At 45.4% G+C, this 24,440-nt stretch overlaps 1 protein-coding gene across 4 annotated transcripts; it reads left to right on the top strand.

Moving 5' to 3' along the window:
* The first annotated feature begins 254 nt into the window (after positions 1-254).
* WFDC1 (WAP four-disulfide core domain 1) lies at positions 255-24,354 on the top strand. Of its 4 annotated transcripts, none has more exons than XR_009548245.1 (8): positions 255-540; positions 13,389-13,551; positions 15,275-15,358; positions 16,516-16,656; positions 20,324-20,365; positions 22,469-22,541; positions 22,747-22,899; positions 23,962-24,354. XR_009548245.1 is itself a non-coding variant. In XM_016190519.2 (7 exons), the coding sequence occupies exons 1-6, from the start codon at positions 397-399 to the stop codon at positions 22,525-22,527; spliced, it is 633 nt and encodes a 210-aa protein (XP_016046005.2). In that variant the 5' UTR covers positions 255-396; the 3' UTR covers positions 22,528-22,554; positions 23,962-24,354. The 4 variants fall into 4 exon arrangements, 2 of the variants coding, with proteins under 2 accessions (XP_016046005.2, XP_016046004.2); XR_009548246.1 differs by having other exon boundaries at positions 22,469-22,554; XM_016190519.2 differs by lacking the exon at positions 22,747-22,899 and having other exon boundaries at positions 22,469-22,554.
* The last annotated feature ends 86 nt before the right edge of the window (positions 24,355-24,440 follow it).

Raw genomic sequence — 24,440 nt, 5'->3', positions numbered from 1 at the left:
TTACTGTTTGTGTCTTCACTGCCTGCTGCCAGCATATCTGGGAGAAGACACCGCCCAGCCTGCAAGGGCTCGTTATCCTAGAACCACAGGGCCACTCCTGGCCATGTTTCCCAGACAGCCAGATGCCCCCTCCTCTTGCTGCCTGCCTGCCTGCAGACATCCAACTGCCTGAGCTGCAGATGTCTTTGGAGTCTCCATGGCCAGATGTTATAGGACAAACTTAAAACACACACACACACAGTCGGCCAGCCACCCTCAGGCTGGGGGTGGGGGCATGTGCTGGGCGGACCCGGCCAGCCGGGTGGAGCGGAGGCAGTACAGCAGCAGAGCACACTTCTGTTCCCACTCATAGGACCTGCAGTGAGAGGGCTCCCTCCTCGGCTCTGGTGGAAGGAAATGTCGCTTCCCGGTTGTGGGATGGTCAGTGGCCACAGGCAGGTCATCTGGACTCTGTGCTTCCTACTGCTTCTCCTGGAAGCTGCTTTTGCCAAGAATATCTGGAAACGGACGCTGCACACCAGGGTGACTGAGAAGTCCCGCGTGAGTTCCTGGGTAGGGAGGGGTGGGGAGCTAGTGACCCCGAGGATCTGGTAACCCTGTTATTGTATCCCTGACAGGTGGTAAGGCATCTATCTGGGTAATGGACAGAAACAGGGCTCTAAAACCACTGAGTCTCTAAGCACAGAGGCAAAGGGTGCATAGTGAGTATGTGGGGAAAGTTGTGAGCTGCTTCTGTTGCAGAAATAGGGACACAGATAGGGCCCCAAGACACACAGATGGAGTCTTGAGTGTTTTGTCTCAACTATTAATAACCAGATAGTCATCAAACATCATTATGCACACATGTGGTTAACATTCAGCAGCAGAAACCACTCCAGGCCAGGTGCCATTCATCCTGGGGCTTTGAAGAGTAAATAGGAGTGGGTTGGAGAGTCTATTCCCCTGAGACTGTGTATGTTGTATTGCTTGAGCACTCCGCTTGGGCTCCAGTAAGAAAAAAACAAACAAAGAGAAAGAAAGAAGAAAGGAATAAAGAAAGAAAGGAAAAAAGAAAGAAAATGGGGACACAAGCTTCCTCCCTCAAGATGACACCAGGAGTGGGGGAGGCACTCAAGTGACCAGCCACAGCCACAGCCACACAAAGGGATGGCACTGATGACATTAGTCAGAGGAGAGATGTTTGTGTCCCAGGGCCAGGGACCTGGATTTGACACCCACCTACTGCTTCACAGCTGTGTGAGTTCCAGCAAATTGTTGGGCATCTCTGGACGCCGGTGATTGGCATGCAAAAAAGACAGATGCTCTCCTTTCAGCAAGTGGGTTTGCATGTCACTATTTGCCAGGCTTTGCAGTAGATTGTGAGGATACAGATATTAGACTCTAGTTTTGGGGAGCACATGTTACCCCCCAGGCCTGGCCAGCCACATCTACTCAGAAAGTTTCTCTATGCAGACAGAACCTACTAGCCCCACTCAAACTTGGAGGAGATAGCAGCTTGAGGTTTCCACGCCCCACACCCCTCCCAGCACTAGAAGCTACTGAGAATAGATGAAATAAATGGGAATCACAGAGTGTGTTTGGTAATTAGTGCCAAAGGGAGATACAATGGGAGGGTGGGTGAGGGGGGAGGCAGGGTGTGGAAGAGGCTCCTGCAGGGAGTACAGATGGGGAAGACTAACCCAGAGCCCTCAGCAAAGATGTGGGTGAATGACTTCACATGTGCTTAGTATGTAGTCAGTGTCAATGCACTGTGGTAACTATTCATCAGATAATTGTGAAATTGGTGCTTGCTTGCCTTTCTGGGTGGAATGTAGTTTCCTCTGGGTTAGGTCCTCATTCTGTGTCACTCAGGCTAGTGTTCATGGTGCTATGCCAGAAGCCTGCCATTAGCCTGCCATTGCTGTGCCTGGTACATTCTTTATGGTGAATGAACTATGGGGTAAAGGCAGTGGAAGCCCAGAAGAATGTGTGCAATTCTGCCCCAGGAGAGACAGGGACGGAGTTCCAGGATTAAGGACATTCATACTGGGGCTTTGAAGGGTAAATAGGAGTGGGCTGGAGTCTAATCCCCTGACACTGTGTATGCTGTATTGCTCGAGGACTCAGATGATACCAGAGAGACAGAACTGCAGAACTGCCTCATGTTCACATGGAGCTTCTTACAGGAGGCTTGTAAGAGGAAAAACCCCTCCTCTTAGAGCCTCGGTTTTCTCATCTGAAACCAAGGATTCAGCAGTGCTCTGCAATTTAATGGAAAGATCTGCTTTTGTGAGATAGCTTGGATAGTGAGCTGCTTTGCCATGTGTATGAATCAAGTGCTGCCCAGCCCCCACTGCATTAACGCAATTTTCAGTGCTATAGTCTCTCTCTCTCTCTCTCTCTCTCTCTCTCTCTCTCTCTCCATCTCTGGACCTACCTTAAAGTAAAATAAAATAAATAGAAAAGATCTTTGATGCACATCCACCTTCCTTACATGTGCACTTTTCAAAACAGAAAACAGAACCACGCATTTATGAGGCTGGATAACAAAGCAGAATGTTTATAAATAGCCCATAGAATTTCCAGGAGTGCAGGGTCAGTCCTGTGGTGAGGAGACATTCTGGACTTCTCTTTCCTGGTATTTGAAGAAACTCTTTCCTTTGCACCTTGCCAAGCACTCACCCTGCACTGAGTCTCAGAATCCACTTGACAAGTCAGCCAGGTGGTGTCCAGTGCAGTTGCCATGAGCTTCACTGAGAATATGTCTTGCCCCCCCAGGCACTCATCCAGGGCAGCAGAGATAGTTGTGTGGCTTGCACGAAGCCCAGCTTGTGAGCCTGCCAGCAGCAGAAATGGGGTCAAGGCAACAGTGGGGCTGCACCAGCCAGGCACAAGGCAGCCAGCACTAGGAGAGGAGTTCTTGGTGATTAGTTCAAAGGCCCTGCAGCAGCTGGCAGCTTCTGCAACTCAATCCCTACCCCTCAAGTTGGTTTCCTTCTCCCTATTATTTTTGGAAGTTCAAGCCTTCTAAGGTCTCTGTTATATGTTTTATGTTTTGCAAAAATGTCAAGAATAAGAAAGGCAGATGGCTAGAAGCACCTCACCCTTGCCTTGCACTCCACTTCCTCCTGCACACTTCCCTAAGCTCCCACAGTTTTTCTGCCAGCTGCTGGCCAGAAGCCATAGTGGGCTGCAAGACATGATGCCCACATAAAAGTCAGGACACAGTGCAGGAACTTCGTGCCTGGGGGTAAATGGAGTTGTAGGACCTGCCCCTGACCTCAGAGACACTGTAGAGCACTGTTCTGTGCAGATTCTTAGATATCCCCCCCCACCTGTACCTCACTGAGCCCCAGGTGGTTAGTGATGTTACCTGTGTCACCTGATTGTAGATATCCCCTGGAAGGTCCTACTGCCACACTCCTCTTTGCCTTCACTGCAGAGGGGAGAGGGTAGATTATGTCCCCTTCTCCCAAAAGATAGACTCATGTCCCAACTCTTGGTACCTCTTAATGTGACTTCTCTTAGAAATAGGGTTGTGGAGGCGGGGAGGGTTCAGGTCCTGGAACATGGTGGCAGAAGACCTAGTGGGAGCTGTACTGTTATGTGGAAAACTGGGAAATGTTATACATGTACAAATGATTGTATTTACTGTCGACTGTAAAACGCTCTGAAGTCCCAGGTTCAATCCCCAACACCATGATCAGCTAGAGCTGAGCAGTGCTCTGAAAAAAAACAACAGGGGAGAGGGGTTGGTTGGAAAATGGTTCAGTGGGTATGGCACATGTTTAACCACATTTGAGACTTAGCACCATATGGAAGCACCATGGAGGGCATGAAGGGAGTTCCATGGATGGTGGAGCAGTGACTGCTGTGGTCTCTCTCTCCCTCCTTCTCTAAGAATACAGAAATAAAAGACTGGGCTAGGGACTCTACTCAGTGTTAATGCACATGTGCAAGGTCCTTGGTTCTTCCCTGATGCTGCAAAAGGCAGGCAGGCAGGGAAAGAATGGGACCCAGACACAGAGATAAAAACCAAGAGGTAGGGAGGTCAGGTGGTAGCGCAGCGGGTTAAGCGCACGTGGCACAAAGCCAAGGACCAGTGTAAGGATCCGGGTTCAAGCCCCCGGCTTCCCAACTGCAGGGGGGGGGGGTCATTTCACAGGCAGTGAAGAAGGTCTGCAGGTGTCTATCTTTCTCTGCCCCTCTCTGTCTTCCCCTCCTCTCTCTGTTTCTCTCTGTCCTATCCAACAATGATGACATCAATAATAACTACAACAATAAAACAACAAGGGCAACAAAAGGGAATAAATAAATAAATATTAAAAAACAAAAGAAAGAAAGACTAGAGCAATACCATGGACACAGGGACAGGAAAGAAGCAGAGGGGCAGCTACAGCTGCCAGGAAGAAGCAACTCTACCCACTCTTGATTTCTGCTTCTGCCTCCAGGACTATGAGAGAGCTCACATCTGTAGTTTCAACCCCTGGTGTGTGGTGTGTGGTCTTTTGTACATCAGTCCCAGACACCGACACAATCTGATTCTGTGAACAGAGTCCAAGTCTGGTCTGCAACATGCAACCCAGATCACAGACTTTTCCCTGATGAGGTCATGGAGGCTGCAGTAGGAGTGACTGGCTCCATATCATTCTGATCAGGTGCAGGGGAAGCTGTCACCATCTGCTCTGAGTCCTGGCACTTCCCCCTGGCCATCCAAAGCTGTGAGATGGCATTCCAGTGGGACCTTTCATCAGGGCCACTCAGAGACTGCACAGGGGTCCTGTGGGGGTGGGGTGGAGAGAAAGGGAAAAAAGTCACTTCGAGGCTGGGTCACACCCAAATGCCTAGCTCAGCCCTGGCACTCCACAGTACTAGGGGTCATTTGAAGAATGGGTGTGGTGAGTTGTCTGGCTAGTCCAGTGGGTGGAAAGAGGGAAGAGAAAAGCAATCTGGAGATTTTGTGGGGAGACCACAGGAATGCCACTTTCTTCCCTCTGAACCTGATGTCTCTCCTAAACTGCTAGTCTTGAAATTACCTCCATGTAGAACCAAGAAGAACATGTAGGTTCCCATACAATCATAACTGGGGAGCATGCATGTGTGTGTGTTTTGGGGGCAGTGCAGTAACAGTGATGGGGGTCCCAAGAATATTCCTAGGCTCAGCCTGCTGGCTCGCAGAGAGAGCTCTGAGTTTGTGTGTCATCTTAGCTTCATAGTCTCTTTCCTTATAGATACCTGACTATCTCATATAGATTTACCTCAGATGGTTTCATAACACCCCACATTTTCCCTCATAGCAATTAGTTTCATTATCGTGACTGGCATGACTTTTTTTAAAGTGTTTTTCTTTTTTTCTTTTTTTTTCTTTAATATTTATTTTATTTATTCCCTTTTGTTGCCCTTGTTGTTTTATTGTTGTAGTTATTATTGTTGTTGTCATTGTTGGATAGGACAGAGAGAAATGGAGAGAGGAGGGGAAGACAGAGAGGAGGAGAGAAAGATAGACACCTGCAGACCTGCTTCACCGCCTGTGAAGCGATTCCCCTGCAGGTGGGGAGCCGGGGTTCGAACCGGGATCCTTATGCCGGTCCTTGTGCTTTGCGCCACCTGCGCTTAACCCGCTGCGCTACAGCCCGACTCCCTGGCATGATTATTTTTTAGTGTACTGCCATGAAATAAGTCCAGGGCTTTGTGCAAACATGATACCACTGATATACAGTTTCTGGAGCCCAATTTTCTGTATTTATTTGAGAGAGAGAGAGACCACAGCACCACCCCACCATCCATGGGCTCTCCCTGTACCATTCCTAGAGTTTCTCTGTGGTGCCAGGTTTCAGACCCAAGGCCTAATGCATGGTAAGGTGCACACTGTACTGGCTGAGCTATCTCCTGGATCATTTTTTTTTTTTTTTTACTTTTAAGTGATGTGGCTAGAACCCAGGGTCTCATATATTTAAGATGTGGAATCTTTACTGCTAAGCTATATGCCCAGTCTCTGGTTTTATCTTGTTTTTTCATTAACTGCTATTGCAAATGACCTGACGTAGTAGCCAGTTTACAGTATCTGTGCACAGTTTGTCTTTGTCTCAAGATCATGAGGAGAGGGGCAATCCTTCCGCTTTGGCTCAGTTCTCCTTAGATCCAGCCTCATCCTGGCAGGCAGTCATCCTAGGAGCTGTGGATTTACTTTTAAATGAGTGGATGAATTGTGCTCAGGCATCCTAAAAGTAGAAAGGGTGGGAAGTTCTAGAAGACTCTCAGGTATACAGGAGTGCTCCATGAACACCACCTGCTGGAGTCACACCTTCCAGCTTTGGACATACACTGAGGTGAGGTTGTCGCCAGGTTGAGTTGCAGGCTTCTGGGTGTCTCTGAGGGAAGCTCCATTTGTCTGCACCAAATTTTGTTCCCTATGCCCGGAAAAGACATTCAGACTTCAGGAAATGGCATTTGTCAGTGCAGGCTGAACTCTAAGCCTGTGTTCCAGGGACATATTTATTTTTAGATCTTTGACGTCCAAATTCCAGAGGAAAAGCAAGTAATGCTTGGAGGAAAATTGGCTTACTTCCTGCACCAAACAAACCAGTCCTTGGGTGTATTTTTACTGGTCTAGTGTTAAGTCTCTGGAACATTCCAAAGGAGGGTAGAACTCTTTCTGCAGGGAATGAAGGGGGTGGGGAGCACAGAGGAGAGATGTGGGTACATCAGCTTTGGGGATAGGATTCTTTCTCCTTAAATGGAAATGGTTTAAATTTTTTTTGTTGTGAAAATAATGGTGTTTACCACACACACACACACACACACACACACACACACACAAAAACTCAGTCAATGCAGAAAGTTACAAGTGGTTTAAGTGAAAATAATTTAAACTATTCCTCCAAAACGTAGTTCCCTGAAATTTTGGCATGTGTTGTCTACACATTTTCATGAAGGCTTTGTTGGGACTTCCAGCCTACAATTCCACTGCTCCAGGCAGAATTTTATTTTTAATATAGAGGTGATAATACTTGGATTCCCTCATAGATATGATGGACTAGACCTCTAACAGATCCCTCTCTCCACCGTCACTGGTTACTTTTATCAGGAACAACTTTGTAAACCCTCTTGTGGTCCTCTACAGGACCTTGCCCTCAAGCAATGGTAGAAGCTGCCCCACTCTCCAAAGGGAGGCTGGGTCCACCTATTCTGTCAGTCGAGGAAAACTGGTCCTGAAATGAGTATGGCTTTAATGTTCCTAGCTGTGACCATGGACTGCGAATTCAGACTGACAGGGATGCAGAAGTTACACAGGCTCCTTTGCTAAATAAGAATAGATATGGGCCCCAGGTCAGATTGATGGGGTTTATAGTTAATGGTATTTATATACTTTCCATTTTTTGGTGAATAATTTTTTTCCTCCAGGGTTATTGCTGGGATTCAGTGCCTGCACTATAAATACACTGCTCCTGTAGGCCATTTTTTCCCATTTCGTTGCTCTTATTGTTAGTATTGGTATTAGGTAGGCCAGAGAAAAATTGAGAGAGGAGGGAAAGGCAGAGAGGGGGAGAGAAAGATAGACACCTGCAGACCTGCTTCACCGCCCTTGAAGCGACCCCTATGCAGGTGGTGAACCAGGGGCTCAAACCTGGATCAACTGTGCATGTCCTTGTGCTTTGTGTCTTGTACACTTAACCCACTGTGATACCATCTGATCCCCTATACTTTCCTTATATGTGGAATCTAATCTCTGCTCTGATCCAGCTCTCTAGTCCTATTCTCAACTCTGACAACATCTTCCCAGACAATAATTTTAGCCCACCTGCATGTTAGCTATTGGACTCAGGCAAAAACTACTAAAGTTATGGCCCCTTGGAATATACCTACAATAGACTTTCTAGCTTCTTCCCACATGAAGACCCGTAGTTCCATCTGCTCTAGTCTTACTTTTAGACTCCTGATTATTAAGCAATCTGTCCTGCTATATGTCTTACTGCTTTTCAGCCACCAAGTTGCAGATACTATCATGATACCATTCTGACTTCCCTGGGCAGATGACCTCACCAATGTGTCCTAGAACCTCACTTCCCCAGAGCCCTATCCCAATATGAAAAAATAGAAACAGGCTGAGGGTGTGGATTGACCTGCCAACATCCATGTCCAGCAGAGAAGCAATTATAGAAGCCAGACATCCCACCTCTGCACCCCATAAATAATTTTGGTCCATACTCCCAGAGGGATAAAGAACAGGGAAATTTCCAATGGAAGGGGTAGCTTATAGAACTCTGGTGGTGGGAATGATATGGAATTGTACCTCTTTTATCTACAATCTTGTTAATCATTATTAAATCACTAATTTTAAAAAGATAGGGGATGAGAAATAGAGACAGAGGGTGTGAAGGTAGAGAGGAGACGCCATGGCACTGTTCCCCCACCTGGGACTCTTTCCCCCATGCAGGTACTCCCACGTAGTGGCCAGGTGCTCTAGTCCTGGTTCTTGTGCATGGTATGTGCCCTCTCCCAACCAGCTGAGTTATCTCCTGGCCCCCCACTTTTGTTTTTTATGGTATTTCATTCATATTGTTTTGAAATTGTTTTATATATTTTCATTAGTAATTCACAAGATTATGTTAATAGGGGTATTGTTCTGCACCAATTCCACCACCAAAGTTCTGTGGCCCACCCCCAACGATAGTCACCATGGTTCTCCCAAGGTTTTAGATATGTGTTGGATATATATATATTTGAAGTTCATGTGTCTCAATTCTCTATATTTCACATGTGAGTGAAATCATCTGGGAGTTGTTCCACTAAGCATAATCATCTCCAGCTCCATCCATTTTTGTCCCAAAGTACATAATACCATCTTTTTAAATTGCTGAGTAGCACTCCATTGAGTATATGTTCTATAACTTCTTTATTCAGTAATCAGTTGATGGGCTTTGAGGTTGCTTCCATATTTTGTCTATTTTGAATAATGTAGCAGTGAACATAGGGGTGCATATGTCCCCTTGAATTAGTGTTTTCATATCTTGTAGATAAATGCTTAGGTGTGGTATTGCTGGGTCATAAGGTATTTCCATTTGTGTTTGCTTAAGGATCCTCCATACTGCTCTCCATAATAACTGTACTAGTTTGCATTTCCCCCAGCAGTGCAACAGAGTTCCTCTTTCTCCACATCCTCACCAACACTTATTCTCTCTTATTTTGTTTGGTGAAGGCCATTCTCACAGGTGTGAGGTGGTATCTCAATATGGTTTTCATTTGCATTTCTCTAATAAGTGAACTGGAACATTTGCACATATGCCTATGGGCCATGTATACCTGTTATTCAGAGAACTGTCTATTCCTATTTTCTGCTCACTTCTATATTAAATTATTGTGGGTTTTTTTTTAGTTGGATGAATTCTTTATAGATGCTTCTTTATATCAACCACTTGTCAGATGTGTGGTATGAAAATATCTTCCTGCAATTGCTGAATTATCTGTTTAATCCTTGTGGAGTTTTCTTTTGATGTGTAGAAGCTCTTTAAATTGATGCAGTCCTGATTATTTGATTTTGTTTGTTTCCTTTCCCATGGGGTTGACTCTCCAAATACAACTTTGATGTCAAGGCCCCACAAGCCCCACCCCCCTTTCTTTAGGAGCTCTGCCAGCGGTCTGCCTTCATCTCATCCAGCTGTGGTGAGGTTATAAAATTCCAGCTTACTGCTAAACAGTTCTGCATGTGCCTGCTCCTCCCCCCACCCCCCCAGTGAGATCTTACCTCCAGGAGGACAGGGACAGCTCTTTGGTTTCCCTTGTAGTAAACATAAAGCATCCTGCTGTGAGTAAAGCCAGTTGGCAGGATGAAAGAACAGAGATAGGTGAGATGAGGAAAAGCTCATGGCATAGTCTGGCTGTGGGACCAGGCCCTCCTGAGACCATTGAATCAACAAAAGAAAATAATGATAATAATAATAATGTTGAGTCAGCATTTTCACTGGTGACTAGCGCTCCACTGAGATTTGGCCATGTCCCTCCCACCTGCAGCAGGTGTTTCTCTTGTGTCCATTTTCCCAGCCTGTGCGTGCTCATTATCCTAGGGTCATGGGGCCACTCCCAGCCATGTCTCCCAGATGCAGAGGCTTACAGAAGGCAGTGATTTTCCTGTAAAACTGTACCGTTCTGGACATTAAACCCAGACTTCTCATTTGTAAGCCTGTTGGGCTCAGTCCCTTCTTGTTTGTGGACTCATGTACCTTTGACCCATTCATCGTGTTCCATTCACAGGCTGGTTGTAGATCCTACGTTCTTGCTGGGAAGGAAGAGCACAGAAGGGAAGGATCCTATGCAGAACATGCAGAAGGCCCAGGGCAAGGTAGCATGGGGTCCTGACATATCTTTAGGAATCGGGGCAGTTTATCTCCAAACTTACTTTGTGGACCCAGGACTTAGATTTCCAAAAAAGGAACAAAACATCTAGGTTCATGACCTTTCTCGGCACATGACCTCGGGCATGCCTTTCATTCTCCTAGCCTCCTCTCTTGTGTGGATGATAACACAACCTACTCTATTGACTCTTATGGCCAAAGGTGGGCCTGGCCTCCTGGTTAAAGAATCAGCATTAAACAGATAGAGCCTGTTGGGTGAAGGTGACTGGCCACAGAACCCAGGACACATGAGCTCTTAGAGGGCTGCCTGCTATGTGGTAAACCATCAACAGGTAGTTCTCATCACCATGGTCCTCACTGTTACTATTGTCATAGATTTTATTGGACTTCAGAGGGTGTATTGGGCACTTGATCTGTGCCAGGCACTGTTGCACTCTGAGGACACAGGGGGACAAAACGCAGCAGCAATGGAGAGCGTGTGGAAGGGGGAAGAAGACATCAAACAGACAAGTGTCAGTGCTGAGCTCTGTGAAGCAGGGAGAGGAGCTGGATGCCAGACAAAGTCATCAGTGAACAGACCTGAAGTGGTACCTGGGAGTGAAACTGAGAGGCAGGCTGGTATTTCAGAGTGGGATGAGGTGTGGGGTGGGTGGCTCACAGCCCTTTCCAAGATCCAGAAGTGGGATTGGGTTTGTCATGTTCTGGAGAGTCCATAAACAGCCAGGGTGGCTTAACAGGAATGAGCAAGGGTGGGAATGAGGCCAAAGAAGGAAGGGTTACTGGGGGATAGTTCAGGACTAGCCTTGAAGTCAACCTAAAGGACTTTGAATTTTAGCCTTTTAATACCCACCCCATGTGCTGGGAGGTCAGCAGAGGTTGGTCTATTAATTTATTTGTCCAAAATCAGTTCTTTCTCAAAACTTCAACAAGCCACTTGTAAGAATCCACTTGGAGCATCACCTGGCATGACATGGAAACTTTCCCAAAATATTTAATCCTCCAATGTGGCCCCCTTGGTGAAATCAGTCCTTTATCACTCAGGACCATCTGTTGTTTCAGTCACCCCATAAATAACTCAGGAGATTTGGCTGCTAAGACTATTATCTCTTTTGTTCTTTCCAAATTCTGAGAAATGACATCTGAATTCTCCTGGGAGGGAACACATCCCCGGAACCACACATCTACATTCTTTCTACATGTCCAAGGTGGGGGTTGTCTTGGGAAAGTCAGGGGCAGTAGTGGTGGGCAGATAGGTGGGCAGGGAAGAAGAAGCTACTTTCTGATCTTCAGACTCCATTAAATTTCCTAAATGAGTCTCAATTCAAAAACAGGCCAAGCAGTAAAAACAACCATACCCTGGAAGCAGACTGGGCCAACTGCCTCCTTGGATTAGGATCACAATTGTACAGCCCCAACAGGAGTCCAATTTCATTAATTTGGGAGAAAATAACTAAAAACTAATGACTTGGGGTTGTGTCCCCTGCTTATAGCATGAAAATGATTGGTGACGGTCCAGAAGTTAAGGGGACAGTCAGAAGACAGGGAAAAGACTGACCCAGGAGTTCAAAGTCCCCACCCACCCACACACTTGTTGGGGGCATGGTGTGGGAGACTCGCCAGTTTTCTTGAGCCTCCCTTTCATTATCTGCGAAATACTGGCTTTGGGTACATTTTTACTTTCATAAATTAAATCACTGGTATATATAAGGAAAGAAAAGATGGATTCTCTGGGTAAAACTGGGGTGGGGGATCACTCTGCCCTCCTCAATCTGTCTCCACCCCAGCTGGTCACTCTGTTCTTGCCCAGAGGCCGTAAGTCTTTGCCTTGGCACTCAACCCCGCAGAGGTGGCTTTGAAATCCTAGTGCAGTGATTCCTGTTGGCAGACCTGTTCTTGGTGTCCCACTCCCCCTGCTGGGCCCTGGGAGCAGTACAGGGAGTTTGTTGCCTGAGGACTTCGATGCATCTTTGATTTTGAGAAGGTCACACTGTATGTGCTCATAGTATCTTGCCTTTTTGTTTGTTTTAACTAATAATTATATCATAGTGCTGTGTCTTGTCTTTAAATATTCTCCCTATGGTCTCTGCTATTGTTTTTATAATAAAAAAACCTTATCTATTTCATGAGGATGAACTGTAGACTCCATCATATGCAGCAGCTGGGATCACCAAGCACAACTTCATGCATAAAAGGAATATACTCTACCAACTGTGTCACCACCCTGGACAATATCTTTATAGGGTTTTTTGGTTTTTCATTCACCAGGGTTATCTCTAAGGCTCAGTGCCTACATGATAAATCCACTGTGATCCTTTGCCTTTTTTTCTTTCTATTTTATTTGATGTGATAGAGAGAAATTAAAAGGGGGAAAGGGAAATAGAAAGGGAGAGGGAAAGAGAGACACATGCTGAGCTCTAATTTACCACTCATGAAGCATCCCTCCATGTCAGTGGAGACCTGAGGCTTGAACCTGAGTCCTTGTGCCTGGTTACATGGGCTCTCTACCAGTATCCCAAGGGAAATCTTTCATAAGAATTTATTGTATATTCTAGGCCTGCACAAAAATGTTTTATACCTATACAAATACATAGCATACAGATACACATACACATGTGTACATTCAGAATTTTATATGCACATGTGTGTGCTTGGATATATACATATCCAGCTAGTGATAGCTACACACAGGTATGTCAGGAAAGATGCCAGCTTAACTTGCTTTTATATTCCTAGATCCTTTTAGCTGCAGTTGGTTTTGCAGTTTGGGGCTACTACAAAGAGGAACAGCACTTTTTTTTTTTTAATAGAGACAGAAAAAGTGTATGTATGAAAAAGACCACAGAACACTATCAAAAGTGAGCTATTTTGCTGGCCCAAACAGCGCCATTTAATCCTCATAGCAACCCTTCCCAGACCGGTTCCACTATTACTGGGACTCCAAGGCTTGGAAACACCCAACAACTGGCTGAGGGCACACAGCTTTGGATGGAAGCACTGAGAGTTTACCTCAACCTCTCCCTCCTGCCCCAACCCACTGACCATTCATTCTCCCTGCAGATGGAACCCCATGCAGACCGCTGCCCACCACCCCCTCGATCGCTGCCCCCGAGTGCCTGCCAGGTTGCACGCTGTCAAGCCGACTCTGAGTGCCCGCACCGTCGGCGCTGCTGCTATAATGGCTGCGTCTACACCTGCCTAGAGTTGGTGCCTCTCCCACCAGGTAAGTGGCCCTGTGGGGGGAGGGGGTACTGGAAGGGATTGCCCTATTTGGCCTGAGAGTGTCCACTGGGGGATAAAGCTTAAAGCTGTACTACCTGGGCAGGGCCACCATGTCAACATTTCCTAACATGCAGTTCTAGGTAGTGGGTGGGGAGGAGACGGCATCAGGAGGTGGGAAAGCATGACTCCAGAACCTCTTCATGTCATCCCTGGAGTCCAGAGTGGCAAATTGTGGTTTGCTGTTTCCATTTGTACCTGGGATCAACTATCTTATGATTGGTTATCTTATGATGTTTTTCTAGGGAAAGCTAGCCAGCATTTTTACCACCCATGTGCTTTTGAAGATGCTAGACAGCACATCTGCCTCTTTATTGTTTTTGGAGTCAAAGTAAAGCAGATGGTGATAAATATGATCCCAGACAAACTTTTTTTAAAGTTTCATTTATTTATGAATGAGATAAATAGGGAAATGAAAGAAAAGAGAACCAGACATGTGCTCAGCCAAGGACTAAACTCATACTTTAGTGTCCAACACTTAATTCACTGAGCCACCACCCAGACTGAACCAAACAAATTTTATGTGGTCGCCAAAGTGATTTTTTTTTTCATTTTGGCTGGAGAGATAGCTCACATGGATAGAACTCCTGGTTTGTCATATACATGATCCATGTTTGAGCCCAGACCCCACTGTACTGAAGAAAGTTTTGGTACTTTGGTATCTTTCCCTTCCTCCTCACTTCTCTCCTCTCTCTTTCAATCTGAATAAACATCGACTTGGAGCAATGAAGCCCTGGCTGGAAAAAAAGGGGGGGGGGCTTAGTCAACATTTAAAAATCAGTTTAGTGACCAAGGAAGCAGTGCAGTGGCCATAGTGTTGGGTTTAAAAGCACCAATTCCTAAGTTCAAACCATGGCATCCTATGTGTTAGTGATACTCTAGTTCTTTCTCACTCCATCTTTCTCTCATGTTAATAAATATATTTTTTAAAGTTTATATTCTTTAAAAACAAGTACACAGAGGCTCTGGGAACACTGGGAATAACTGGTCAGAGCTGTGCAACAGCTGGCCCATGGAAGTATGCACACCCTAGTTTGCTTGGTCTTACCTGGCTTGGTTTTCTCACATATATTACCTGTTTGCCTTCTGGGAGGCATTTGGGCTTTTCACCCTGACTGACTTGGGTTTTTGAAGACCTTCCAAACGTTGTCTGGGTCTGTCTTCCAGTTAGTGAAAGACCAACACATGTAACAAACAGATCCATCAACAAGAGGTTTAACAGATTAAGCGTTTACTTCTCTCTTACTTACTAAGAAATGACAGGTGACCCTGTCCACAATCAACCCCACCTCTTCTGCCCCATCTAGTTGTTCCACGTGGTAAAAGTGCTAACCAGACTGCAGGAAGAGGGAGAGAGGGAAGGAACCAGCAGCCCTCCTGCCAGGGGAGGGCTGGGAGTTGAGGCATTATTTTTTCTGACATCCCATTGGTCAGAACTCAGTCACGTGACTCCCCTGCATGGGAGGCTGGGAAACGTAGTCTCCAGTTTGTCCACCCAGCACCCACGTGAACCCCACGTCTTCTTACTCAAAGGAGTGAATGAATCCATGTTGGGGAAACATAACTGCCTCTCCTGCAGGGAGCCTGCATGGTTTGCCATGAACTGTAGCCCCCCCCTGCCCGGGGCTGTCTGAAGAGGGCCCCCACTGAACCCTGTGCTGTGTTAGTTTTAGACTGGCTGGTACAGCCGAAACCTCGATGGCTTGGTGGCAATGGCTGGCTCCTGGACGGCCCTCAGGAAGTATTGCAAGGTACTACTGTGGGTACAGGTCAGACTTACTGGTGAAAGACTCCCCACTTACCAAGCTGTCACCAGGGACTGCCTTCACTCCAGCAAACTATGTGTCCTCAAACACCCCAAGAGGGATTCCCCCTCCCCCCTTCTCCCAGCACAGAAACTGGGGCTTGGCACCTAGAACCTCAAACTGTACAGGGTTTGACTTCCTGGGAGTGAAGCCTCCTTCCTGGCTGGGGCTTGAAGCAGAGTGACTTGGGCTGACTTTAAGACCATCCCAAATCGGAGTAAGACAGTTTCCTCACAAAGCAGCTGCTTCAGGGGGGTGGGGATGAGGTGGGGATGAGGTGGGGTGTGGGGGTGGGTGGAAAGCAGTTTCTAAGAACAGTGACATGGGCCTAGAGAACTGTAGGTTAGTCAGCTTGCACATATGCAGCTGAATATTCACGTGTCTGTGTGCAATTGTGTGGCTGAAGATATTAAGACTTGAGTGGGGAAATAAATGTGTATCACGATGTGTGCACAAATGAGTGTACAAATATGATTGTAGATATGAGTGTGTGTATATGTGTGTACAAGATTTGTGGTTGGTTGGGAGTCGGGCGGTAGCGCAGTGGGTTAAGCGCAAGTGGCTCAAAGCCTAAGGATTTCGGTTGGAGCCCCCAGCTCTCCACATGCAGGGGAGTCGCTTCACAGGCAGTGAAGCAGGTCTGTGGGTGTCTCTCTTTCTTGCCCCCTCTCTGTCTTCCCCTCTTCTCTCCATTTCTCTCTGTCCTATCCAACAACAACATCAGTAACAACAATAATAGCTACAACAATAAAACAACAAGGGCAACAAAAGGGAATAAACAAATTAATATAAAAAAAGATTTGTGGTTGTGAGAATGTGTCAGGATACTGGGGAATGAATGTGTGGACATGTATATCTGCAGGTATGAGTGTGTTTCATGGTGTGTCACTAAACATATGTGTATATGAAGGCATGTTTGGGCCACGTGGCTTTAGACTACATGTATCTGTGAGTCTTTATGTACAGTAGGCCGCTGTGAGTGAGCTGTTAGGCACAACCTGGAAATTGTGGTACAGAAGTGAAGGACCCTCTCTGGGCAAGGTACATTCACTGTCCCCAGGGTGAGGGGCACCCTGACACCCTGGCATGCGTTCCTCCCACAGCAGAGGCATGCAGCACCACGGAGGATGGGGCAGAGCCACTCCTCTGTCCCTCGGGCTATGAGTGCCACATCCTGAACCCAGGTGACGTGGCGAAGGGCATTCCCAACCGAGGTCAATGTGTCAAGCAGCGCGAGCAGACAGGTGAGTATGGGTACTCAATTCCGCTCCTGAACACCTGCACTCCTCTGAGGTAAGCCCCATGAGACAGCCATTCCAAAGAAAGGCACTATCCCAGCCTGCAGGGATCCCTTGCATCCTCTTTCCTGATTCAGCTGCACTTGACTCTACAAGCCCCATTTGACCCCTTCAGCTGTTGACCATAGACAGTTTCAAATCTCTAAGACTTGGCTTGCTCCTCTGCCAAATGAGTCCACTTCCTTGTGTCATAGGAATTAACTTAAATCATACAGTCCAGGAGATAACATAATATTTATGCAAAAGGCTTTCATGCCTAAGGCTCTGAAGTCCCATGTTTGATCCCTATTGACCACCATAAGCCAGAAACCAGGGTTGAGCAGTGTTCTTGGTAAACATAAATAAATACATAAATAAACTAATTAATTAAATTAAATAACCATAAAGTGGAAAGCCCTCAGAGCAAAACCAGATGGTAATAGGTACTCAGTAAACAGGAGTTCTTTCGTATCCATCTATATATCTGTTCAAAACTGTGTGGAATCTGAAAGTTCAGAACTTCCTAGGTCCTCTGCCTGAACTTTCCATTGTGACTTTATCTTTGGAATCGAAACAATATGTAAATCAGCATCATCTTATCTTGTCTCCCACTGAGTTCTGATCAGGTAAGGCTAAGGGACACCGAGAAGCAATGACAAGTAGCCTCAGAGTTCCATAGTAGGACTTCTTAGACAGTTATGTGAGACGTGAAATTAACAAGAACTGACCACTTTTTACATACCAACATGACAATTTCGTGGGGTTCCTCCTTCTAGTGCATGCATATATTCTCAAAAAATTTATTTATTTTGATTTTCACAATAACTTAAGGACTACTTTTCAAAAAAAATTTTTTATTTTAATAAGACTTTTTTTAAATTTCAGGACTACTCCTTTTTGTCCATTTTGGGGTGAGGAAGCAGTCTGAGAGGAGACTAGAGAGACAGTGGAGTGCAAATTTATGTCCTCAAGCATAAAAATTTTATTTATTTATTTATTACTCCAGAGCATAGCTGAGCTCTGGTTTATGGTGTTGCAGGGGGCTTGAACCTGGAACGTGGAGCCTCAGGCATGAGCATCTCTTTGCATAACCATTATGCTGTCTACCACCAGATTTGTACTTGGGTTGCATTGTCATTTGAAGTAATGTTCTCAAGCAAGTTCCATTTACCTCCATTATATTTTCATTTTTTAATACTTATTTATTTATTTTCCCTTTTGTTGCCCTTGTTGTTTTATTGTTGTAGTTATTATTGTTGTTGTTATTGATGTCACTGTTGTTGGATAGGACAGAGAGAAATGGAGAGAGGAGGGGAAGACAGAGAGGGGGAGAGAAAGAGAGACATCTGCAGACCTGCTTCACCGCCTGTGAAGCGACTTCCCAGCAGGTGGAGAGCCAGGGGCTCAAACCAGGATCCTTGAACCGGTCCTTGCACTATTATATGCGCTTAACCCACTGTGCTTCTGCCCAACTCCCCCATTATAATTATTTAAAGCAATCAGCTTACCTTTATTTTTTAATTTTATTTATTTATTGGATAAAGACAGAAATCAAGAGGAAAGGGGAAGGTAGAGAGGGAAAGAAGGAAAGAGATAGATAACTGTAGAACTGCTTTACTTCTTTGAAAGCTTCTCCCTCATTGCCCCACAAGTGGGGGGTTGGAGGCCTGAACCCAGGCTCTTGCACACTGTAATATGTGCACTCAACCAGGTATGCCACCACCCATCCTCTGTCATTGTAATTTTACAGTGACTTTTTCTTTTCTTTTTTTTTTTTTGAAACCTTGCTCATGCCTTATTTATTAAGACAGTGGCTCCCCACCTTTTTTCCTGTCTCATTCTTTCACTTTTTACAAGAAAAAATTATCAAGGACTCTACAGAGCTCTCTTGGGTGGGGCATGGTTATGGATAGTATCCATATTGGAAACTAAAGCTGGACATTAAACACAGTTATTTGGTAAGCAGCTAGAGAGGTGGTTCATCAGGTAGAGTGATCAGTTTATAAGTGTGGGGCCCCGGCTTGATTCCTACATATGTCCAAGTTGTGCCCAGGTCTCTCTCTCTACCTTTCATAAAATAAATAAAGCTTAAAATACAGTTATGTGGGCCTGGGCAGTGGTGTACCTGGTTGAGCATACATGTTACCATATATATAAAGACCTGTGTCTAGTCTCCGCTCCCCACCTGCAGGGGAGATGCTTCACTAGCGGTGAAGCAGGTCTGCAAGTGTCTATCTTTCTCTCTCCCTCTCTGTCTCCACTCCCTTCTCATTTCTTCTCTGTCTTATCAAATAAAATAGAAAGAAAAAAATGGCCACCAGGAGTGATGGATTCATAGTGCCAAAACCAAGCCCCAGCAATAACCCTGGTGGCAATAAATTTTTTAATTAAAAATTAATATAGGGAGTCAGGCAGTAGTGCAGTGGGTTAAGCACACGTGGCATGAAGCGCAGGGGCCGGTTTAAGGATCCCGGTTGGAGTCCTGGCTCCCCACCTGCAGGGGAGTCATTTTACAGGCGGTGAAGCAGGTCTGCAGGTGTCTATCTTTGTCTCCCCCTCTCTGTCTTCCCCATCTCTCTCCATTTCTCTCCATCCTATCTAACATCAATAGCAACAACAATAATAACTACAACAACAATAAAAAACAAGGGCAACAAAAGGGAAAATAAATAAATATTAAAAATTGATATATATTATTTGCTTGTCATTTTAAAATAACAAGATAAACTCAATGCACTGTAAAGCATTAACCCCCTCAATAAAAATAGAAGAGTGAGAGAGAGAAAAAAACTTTTTATATTAGTGCATTAATGTTGATTTATAAAATTATAGGACAACAAGGATATAATTCCATAACTTTTCCACCACCAGAGTTCTACATCCTCATTCCCTCCACTGAAAACTGCAGTAGTTCTCCCAAGATCACAGTTAAGGGTTGACGAATATGTATATATCCCTCTGCCTTCTATTCCTTTCTAAGTCACACCTACACCTAATACTACTTCCAAATGTCCTTTCTTTTGTTCCTTTTCTCTCTCCAGGTCTTGATGGAATTGGACCTGAACACTTACCCCTCTGGGAGTATGGGCCAAAAATTTTTACGGGGTGCAGAAGGTGGGAGGTCTGACTTCTGTAATTTCTTCTTTGCTGAACATGGGCATCAGCAGGTGTATCTGTAACCCAGCCTGTTTCTATCTTTTCCCTAGTGGGATAGAGCTCTGGAGAGGTGGGGCTCCAGGACACATTGGTGAGGTCATCTGCCCAGGGAAGTCAAGAAGGAAGCATAGTAGTATCTGCAACTTGGTGGCTAAAAAGCTATTGGATATAAAGCAGGGCAAAAATTTGAATAAATGGGGAAAGCTAGCCTTTCAAACATAAGGAACATTGAAAAAAGTGTTACTGTTTTTACTTTTTTTTCCTTCAATTTTAACGCGTGAATTAAGAGACCTTGACTCTGACATCTGCTTCTGCATCTTCATTTGTTTGGCTGCAAAATCACAAGTCCTAGAGCCTCTAGAAAAATTCCACTGCAAACTCAGAACAAGAGTGAAAAACACAATTTTTAAATATTATTTTGAAAACAGTTTTAGCCTTGTAAACTCCATGAAAACTTAATCTTCTCACTTGTTTTCAGATGGGCGCTTCCCAGGACACAGGTTTTACAAAGAATATCCAGGTAAGAAGATGCCTTTTTTTTTTTTTTTTTTTTTTTTTTTTTGCATAGCTTACTGAGAGGGGGCAGAGAACAATTGAATCCTATTGACTGTCCTGAGAGCTGCAGTTAGTAGCTGCTGTGGGGAGTCAGGCGGCAGTGCAGTGGGTTAAGTGCAGGTGGTGCCAAGCACAAGGACTGCCATAAGGATCCTGGTTGGAGCCCCAGGCTCCCTACCTGCAGGGGAGTCACTTCACAAGTGGTGAAGCAGGTCTGCAGGTATCTATCTTTCTCTCCCCCTCTCTATCTTCCCCTCCTTTCTCCATTTTTCTCTGTTCTATCCAATAACTATGACATCAGTAATAACAATAATAACTACAATAATAAAGTAAGGGCAAAAAAGGGAATAAATAAATAAATATAAAAATATTTTAAAAAGAAGAAGAAGCTTCTGTGAAGGAGAGTGACCAGATCTTCCCCAGTTACTTTATCATTATCAGATGGCTCTTGGGTACTGGGATGCCAAGAGGCTTCTGATGTAAAAATATCTCCTCTAAACTGAGGGGTTCTTCTGGAGGAGCTTATATGACAAGATCTATTCTCAGGTGTTGATGGGATCATCCCAACAGGTCTGGGGTCAGAGGATGTTGGACATCTAGACAGGTGACCAGACAAGAACAGAGACAACAGCTCATATATGTCTCATAGCAGAAAAAATACAAACACAACAAATATAATCTTATGCTAGATCTCAAAACCTGGCATTGGACAATTTTTAGCCCTCCTACTTTCATTCAGGGAACTAGAAAATATCATTCATACTGTTGTCCATTTGTTTGTTATCCATCCCATTCATTATTCCAGTAATACAATCATCAGTCCATCATTCATTCATATATCCAGTCTTTCTATTCATCCACTTACCCATTTGGTCATCATACATACATACATACATACATCCAGTTAGCAATAGAATTCATTTGTCTATTCAGCAATCCATTAAACCACCCATCCAACACCTTATTTTGTCATCCATCTACTCATCATCCATCCACTCATTTATCTATCCATTCTTTCTTGTTTTTTGTTTGTTTGTTTTAGCCACTAGGTTATTGCTAGGACTCAATGTTTACACAGCTCCACCAGTCCCAGTAGTGTGTGTGTGTGTGTGTGTGTGTGTGTGTGTGTTAGAGATAAAGGTTTAGAAACAGAGAGATAAAGAAGAAACAGAGGGAGTCGGGTGGTAGCGCAGCAGGTTAAGCGCATGTGGCACAAAACGTAAGAACTGGCGTAAGGATCCCAGTTTGAGCCCCTGGCTCCCCACCTGCAGGGGGGTTGCTTCACAAGTGGTGAAGCAGGTCTGCGGGTGTCCATCTTTCTCTCCCCCTCTCTGTCTTCCCCTTCTATCTCCATTTCTCTCTGTCCTATCCAACAATGATTACATCAATAACAACAACAGGAGTAACTATAGCAATAAAATAACAAGGGCAACAAAAGGGAATAAATAAATAAATATTTTTAAAGAGAGAAGAAACAGAGACAATCAGAGACACCTACTGCATTGCTCCACCACTCACAAAGCCCTGGTTTAAAAGAAGAAGGCAAAGAATTGACAGCATATATTTATCAAGCATAACTCTCCATTCTGTGCTGGAGGCTGGAGGACTGCATCTTGAAATATGATTCACTGTGCAGATGACTACCACCAAGATGGTAATTCTAATATAAATAAAGCCCAAACAATTCCTTGGTAAGAGCAGTGATCAGTGAAACTGAAGTCACACACAGGATACCTTAACTGTTAAGGAAGACTTCCCAAGGAGGAACAGTTAAGTCTAAGTCTAAGGAATAGAAACAGTGGGCAGAGGAATAGCAAGTGAAAACCCTGGGGCTGGAAGCACTTTGGACTTCATTATAAGTGGGGATATCTAGTGACCAGGAGAGAGAGTAGCAGGTACCAAAGCCAAAAATGTCAGCAGGGCCAGACCACACAGGCCATGGAGTATGATGACAGGGGAGAGGCTTAAGTGGGAAGTGGGTGACCTTTTCTGGGAGCACCTCATCTGGCTGCTAAACACTAAGCAGGAGTCGACAAACCAGCCCTGACACTTCTAGTTCTGTTTGCAGAGGGTGATTATAAGAACGTGGCAGAAAATGGCAAAGGACGACCAACGCATGCTCACTAAAGTTCCAGGAGCAGGTAAATGGAGGAAGTGAGTTACTAGGTGGGTATATGGGGGTGCTGGGGTACCAGATGTGCCAGGTGGTTATAATCATAAACTCAGTCCGAGGGACAGTAAATGTGGACCTTCACCTGCAGGTAAAATTGTAAAATCCCCTTGTGATTTCTAAAAGAACATAACCACTGTGTTCTCAGAAGTAGACACGTTTCTTTGCTTCTCTAGTCTAAATCCAAAGGCTGGACTTGGTTGTGACTTTCCTTTACATTTCCACTCCTGACACCTCCATGAATGGGCAAAGAGACCTCCATGTTCCCACCTCTGCTTCCTGCGTCTGTCCCTCTGACACAACACTATCGATCATGAACCTTAGGAGAGGTGTGTTCCTGGAGCCTGGTTGTGGTTGTTCAGTCGGCATTCAGGGATGTCTGGGATGTACTCAGCCTGGTGCTGGGGCAGTATATGAATGGCCAGACTTCCTGTTCCCATGGGCCCCTGTTCTAATGGGAGGTTAGGCAAGGAAGTCAATGAGAAAGTGACAGGTGTCAATCCCTCTTGTGAAGGAAGCAATGTGGTGAAAGCAGCCCAGTCAGGTAGGCAGGCAGAGAGCTGCTTCCAGGGAGGGGTTCAGGGGAAGATGCCACCTGATGAGGTGATGCCCAAGCTAAGAAGGGACTGCCATGAGAAGGTATCAGAAGAGCCAAAGAGATAGGAAGGGCCTTGTTTTTGAGGAGCCACAGAGAGAACAGGCTAGGGGCGGGGTGCGGCTGCCTCCCAGAAGGATAGCAGAGAAGACAAAGGTTCTGTTCTCAGATGCCTTCTACCCAAGGCAAGATGAAGCTGGGAAGGTACACACCCCCCAGGAGGGGTCCTAACAAGTGGACCTGAGCCCCCTCCCATTTTCACCCCTGGCATGCTATGTGTCTGTCTGCCGGAGATAACAGAGGACCTTGAAAGCAGGTGGTTTCCTCCAGTGAAAGGCAAAGGTCAGGTTATAGATTCTAGAACACTTAGAAGTGAGTCCTCTGAGGATTCTAGAGCTCATGGGCTTCCTGCCAGCACATCTATTACCAGCTGATGACAGGGGCAGTTCCAGGACTGGGAGATTTTCATGGGAAAATCCAGGACATGGGGCAGGACCATCTCAACTTAGGTGACTCTCTAGGGCCAGCCAGACTTGGTTGAAATTCTTGTTCCAGTAACACAGTGATGCCTTGGGCAAAAGTCTTCCTAATGCCAGCTCCAGTGTCCTCACTGGCAAGATGGGAAGGGTGGTCAGAGATGTGTTAATACCATAGATTTTACAGTGAGTAAATTTATCTTCATAGAAACTGGTAACTGGCATTTCTGGGAGGTGAGAGGGCGTGGCACAGACTTGTGACTCTGTGTTCTGCTTGGATAGTGGCTCAGCCCATGTTCACTACTTTGCTTCCTTTCCAGCCAGTCTGAAAGCACATTGTTCTGCCTTGAAAACAGTTGGGTACAAAGGATTTGAGCCCCGCTGCCATCCCCCAGAAGTCACACTCAGCTCAGCAGAGCATGACCTTGGAGATACTTAGAAACAGACACTGGGCTGTCATCTCCTGTCTAGCCCTACCAGACTGAGTGGCTTTGTGACAGACGACACTGGCACTGCAGCCCTGTTTTATCATCCTAGAATGTCCAGTGATGCTACCCAGGAAAAAATTGGAGCCTCTGGGAGCAGCCCTTGGGGATTCTCTCTGAGATGGAGTTCAGTGTCATGATTATTTACTGAAATTTCTAGAGCTGACTCTGGAGGCATGTATCCACCCCAGGTGTGCTCAAAATAAACCTACTCATCATCAAACAGAAGTGTATTTGTCTCCTCAGGCCTGCCTTATAGACTGATCCCCCCCCAGTGGTCCAAAGAAGTGGATAAATCTGTGAGGCAGGCCTTA

The sequence above is a fragment of the Erinaceus europaeus genome, chromosome 2 (genome assembly GCF_950295315.1).
Source record: "Erinaceus europaeus chromosome 2, mEriEur2.1, whole genome shotgun sequence".
Taxonomy (NCBI): domain Eukaryota; kingdom Metazoa; phylum Chordata; class Mammalia; order Eulipotyphla; family Erinaceidae; genus Erinaceus; species Erinaceus europaeus.
The sequence above is the reverse complement of the archived record's forward strand: the minus strand, read 5'-3'. Positions and strand labels throughout refer to the sequence as shown.

Coding starts and splice junctions, on each gene's coding strand:
- WFDC1 (XM_016190519.2), top strand. CDS start 397: ATGTCGCTTCCCGGTTGTGGGATGGTCAGTGGCCACAGGCAGGTCATC. Junction 15,359..16,515: donor CCCTCAGGAAGTATTGCAAG/GTACTACTGTGG, acceptor TTCCTCCCACAG/CAGAGGCATGCAGCACCACG. Junction 16,657..20,323: donor CAAGCAGCGCGAGCAGACAG/GTGAGTATGGGT, acceptor ACTTGTTTTCAG/ATGGGCGCTTCCCAGGACAC.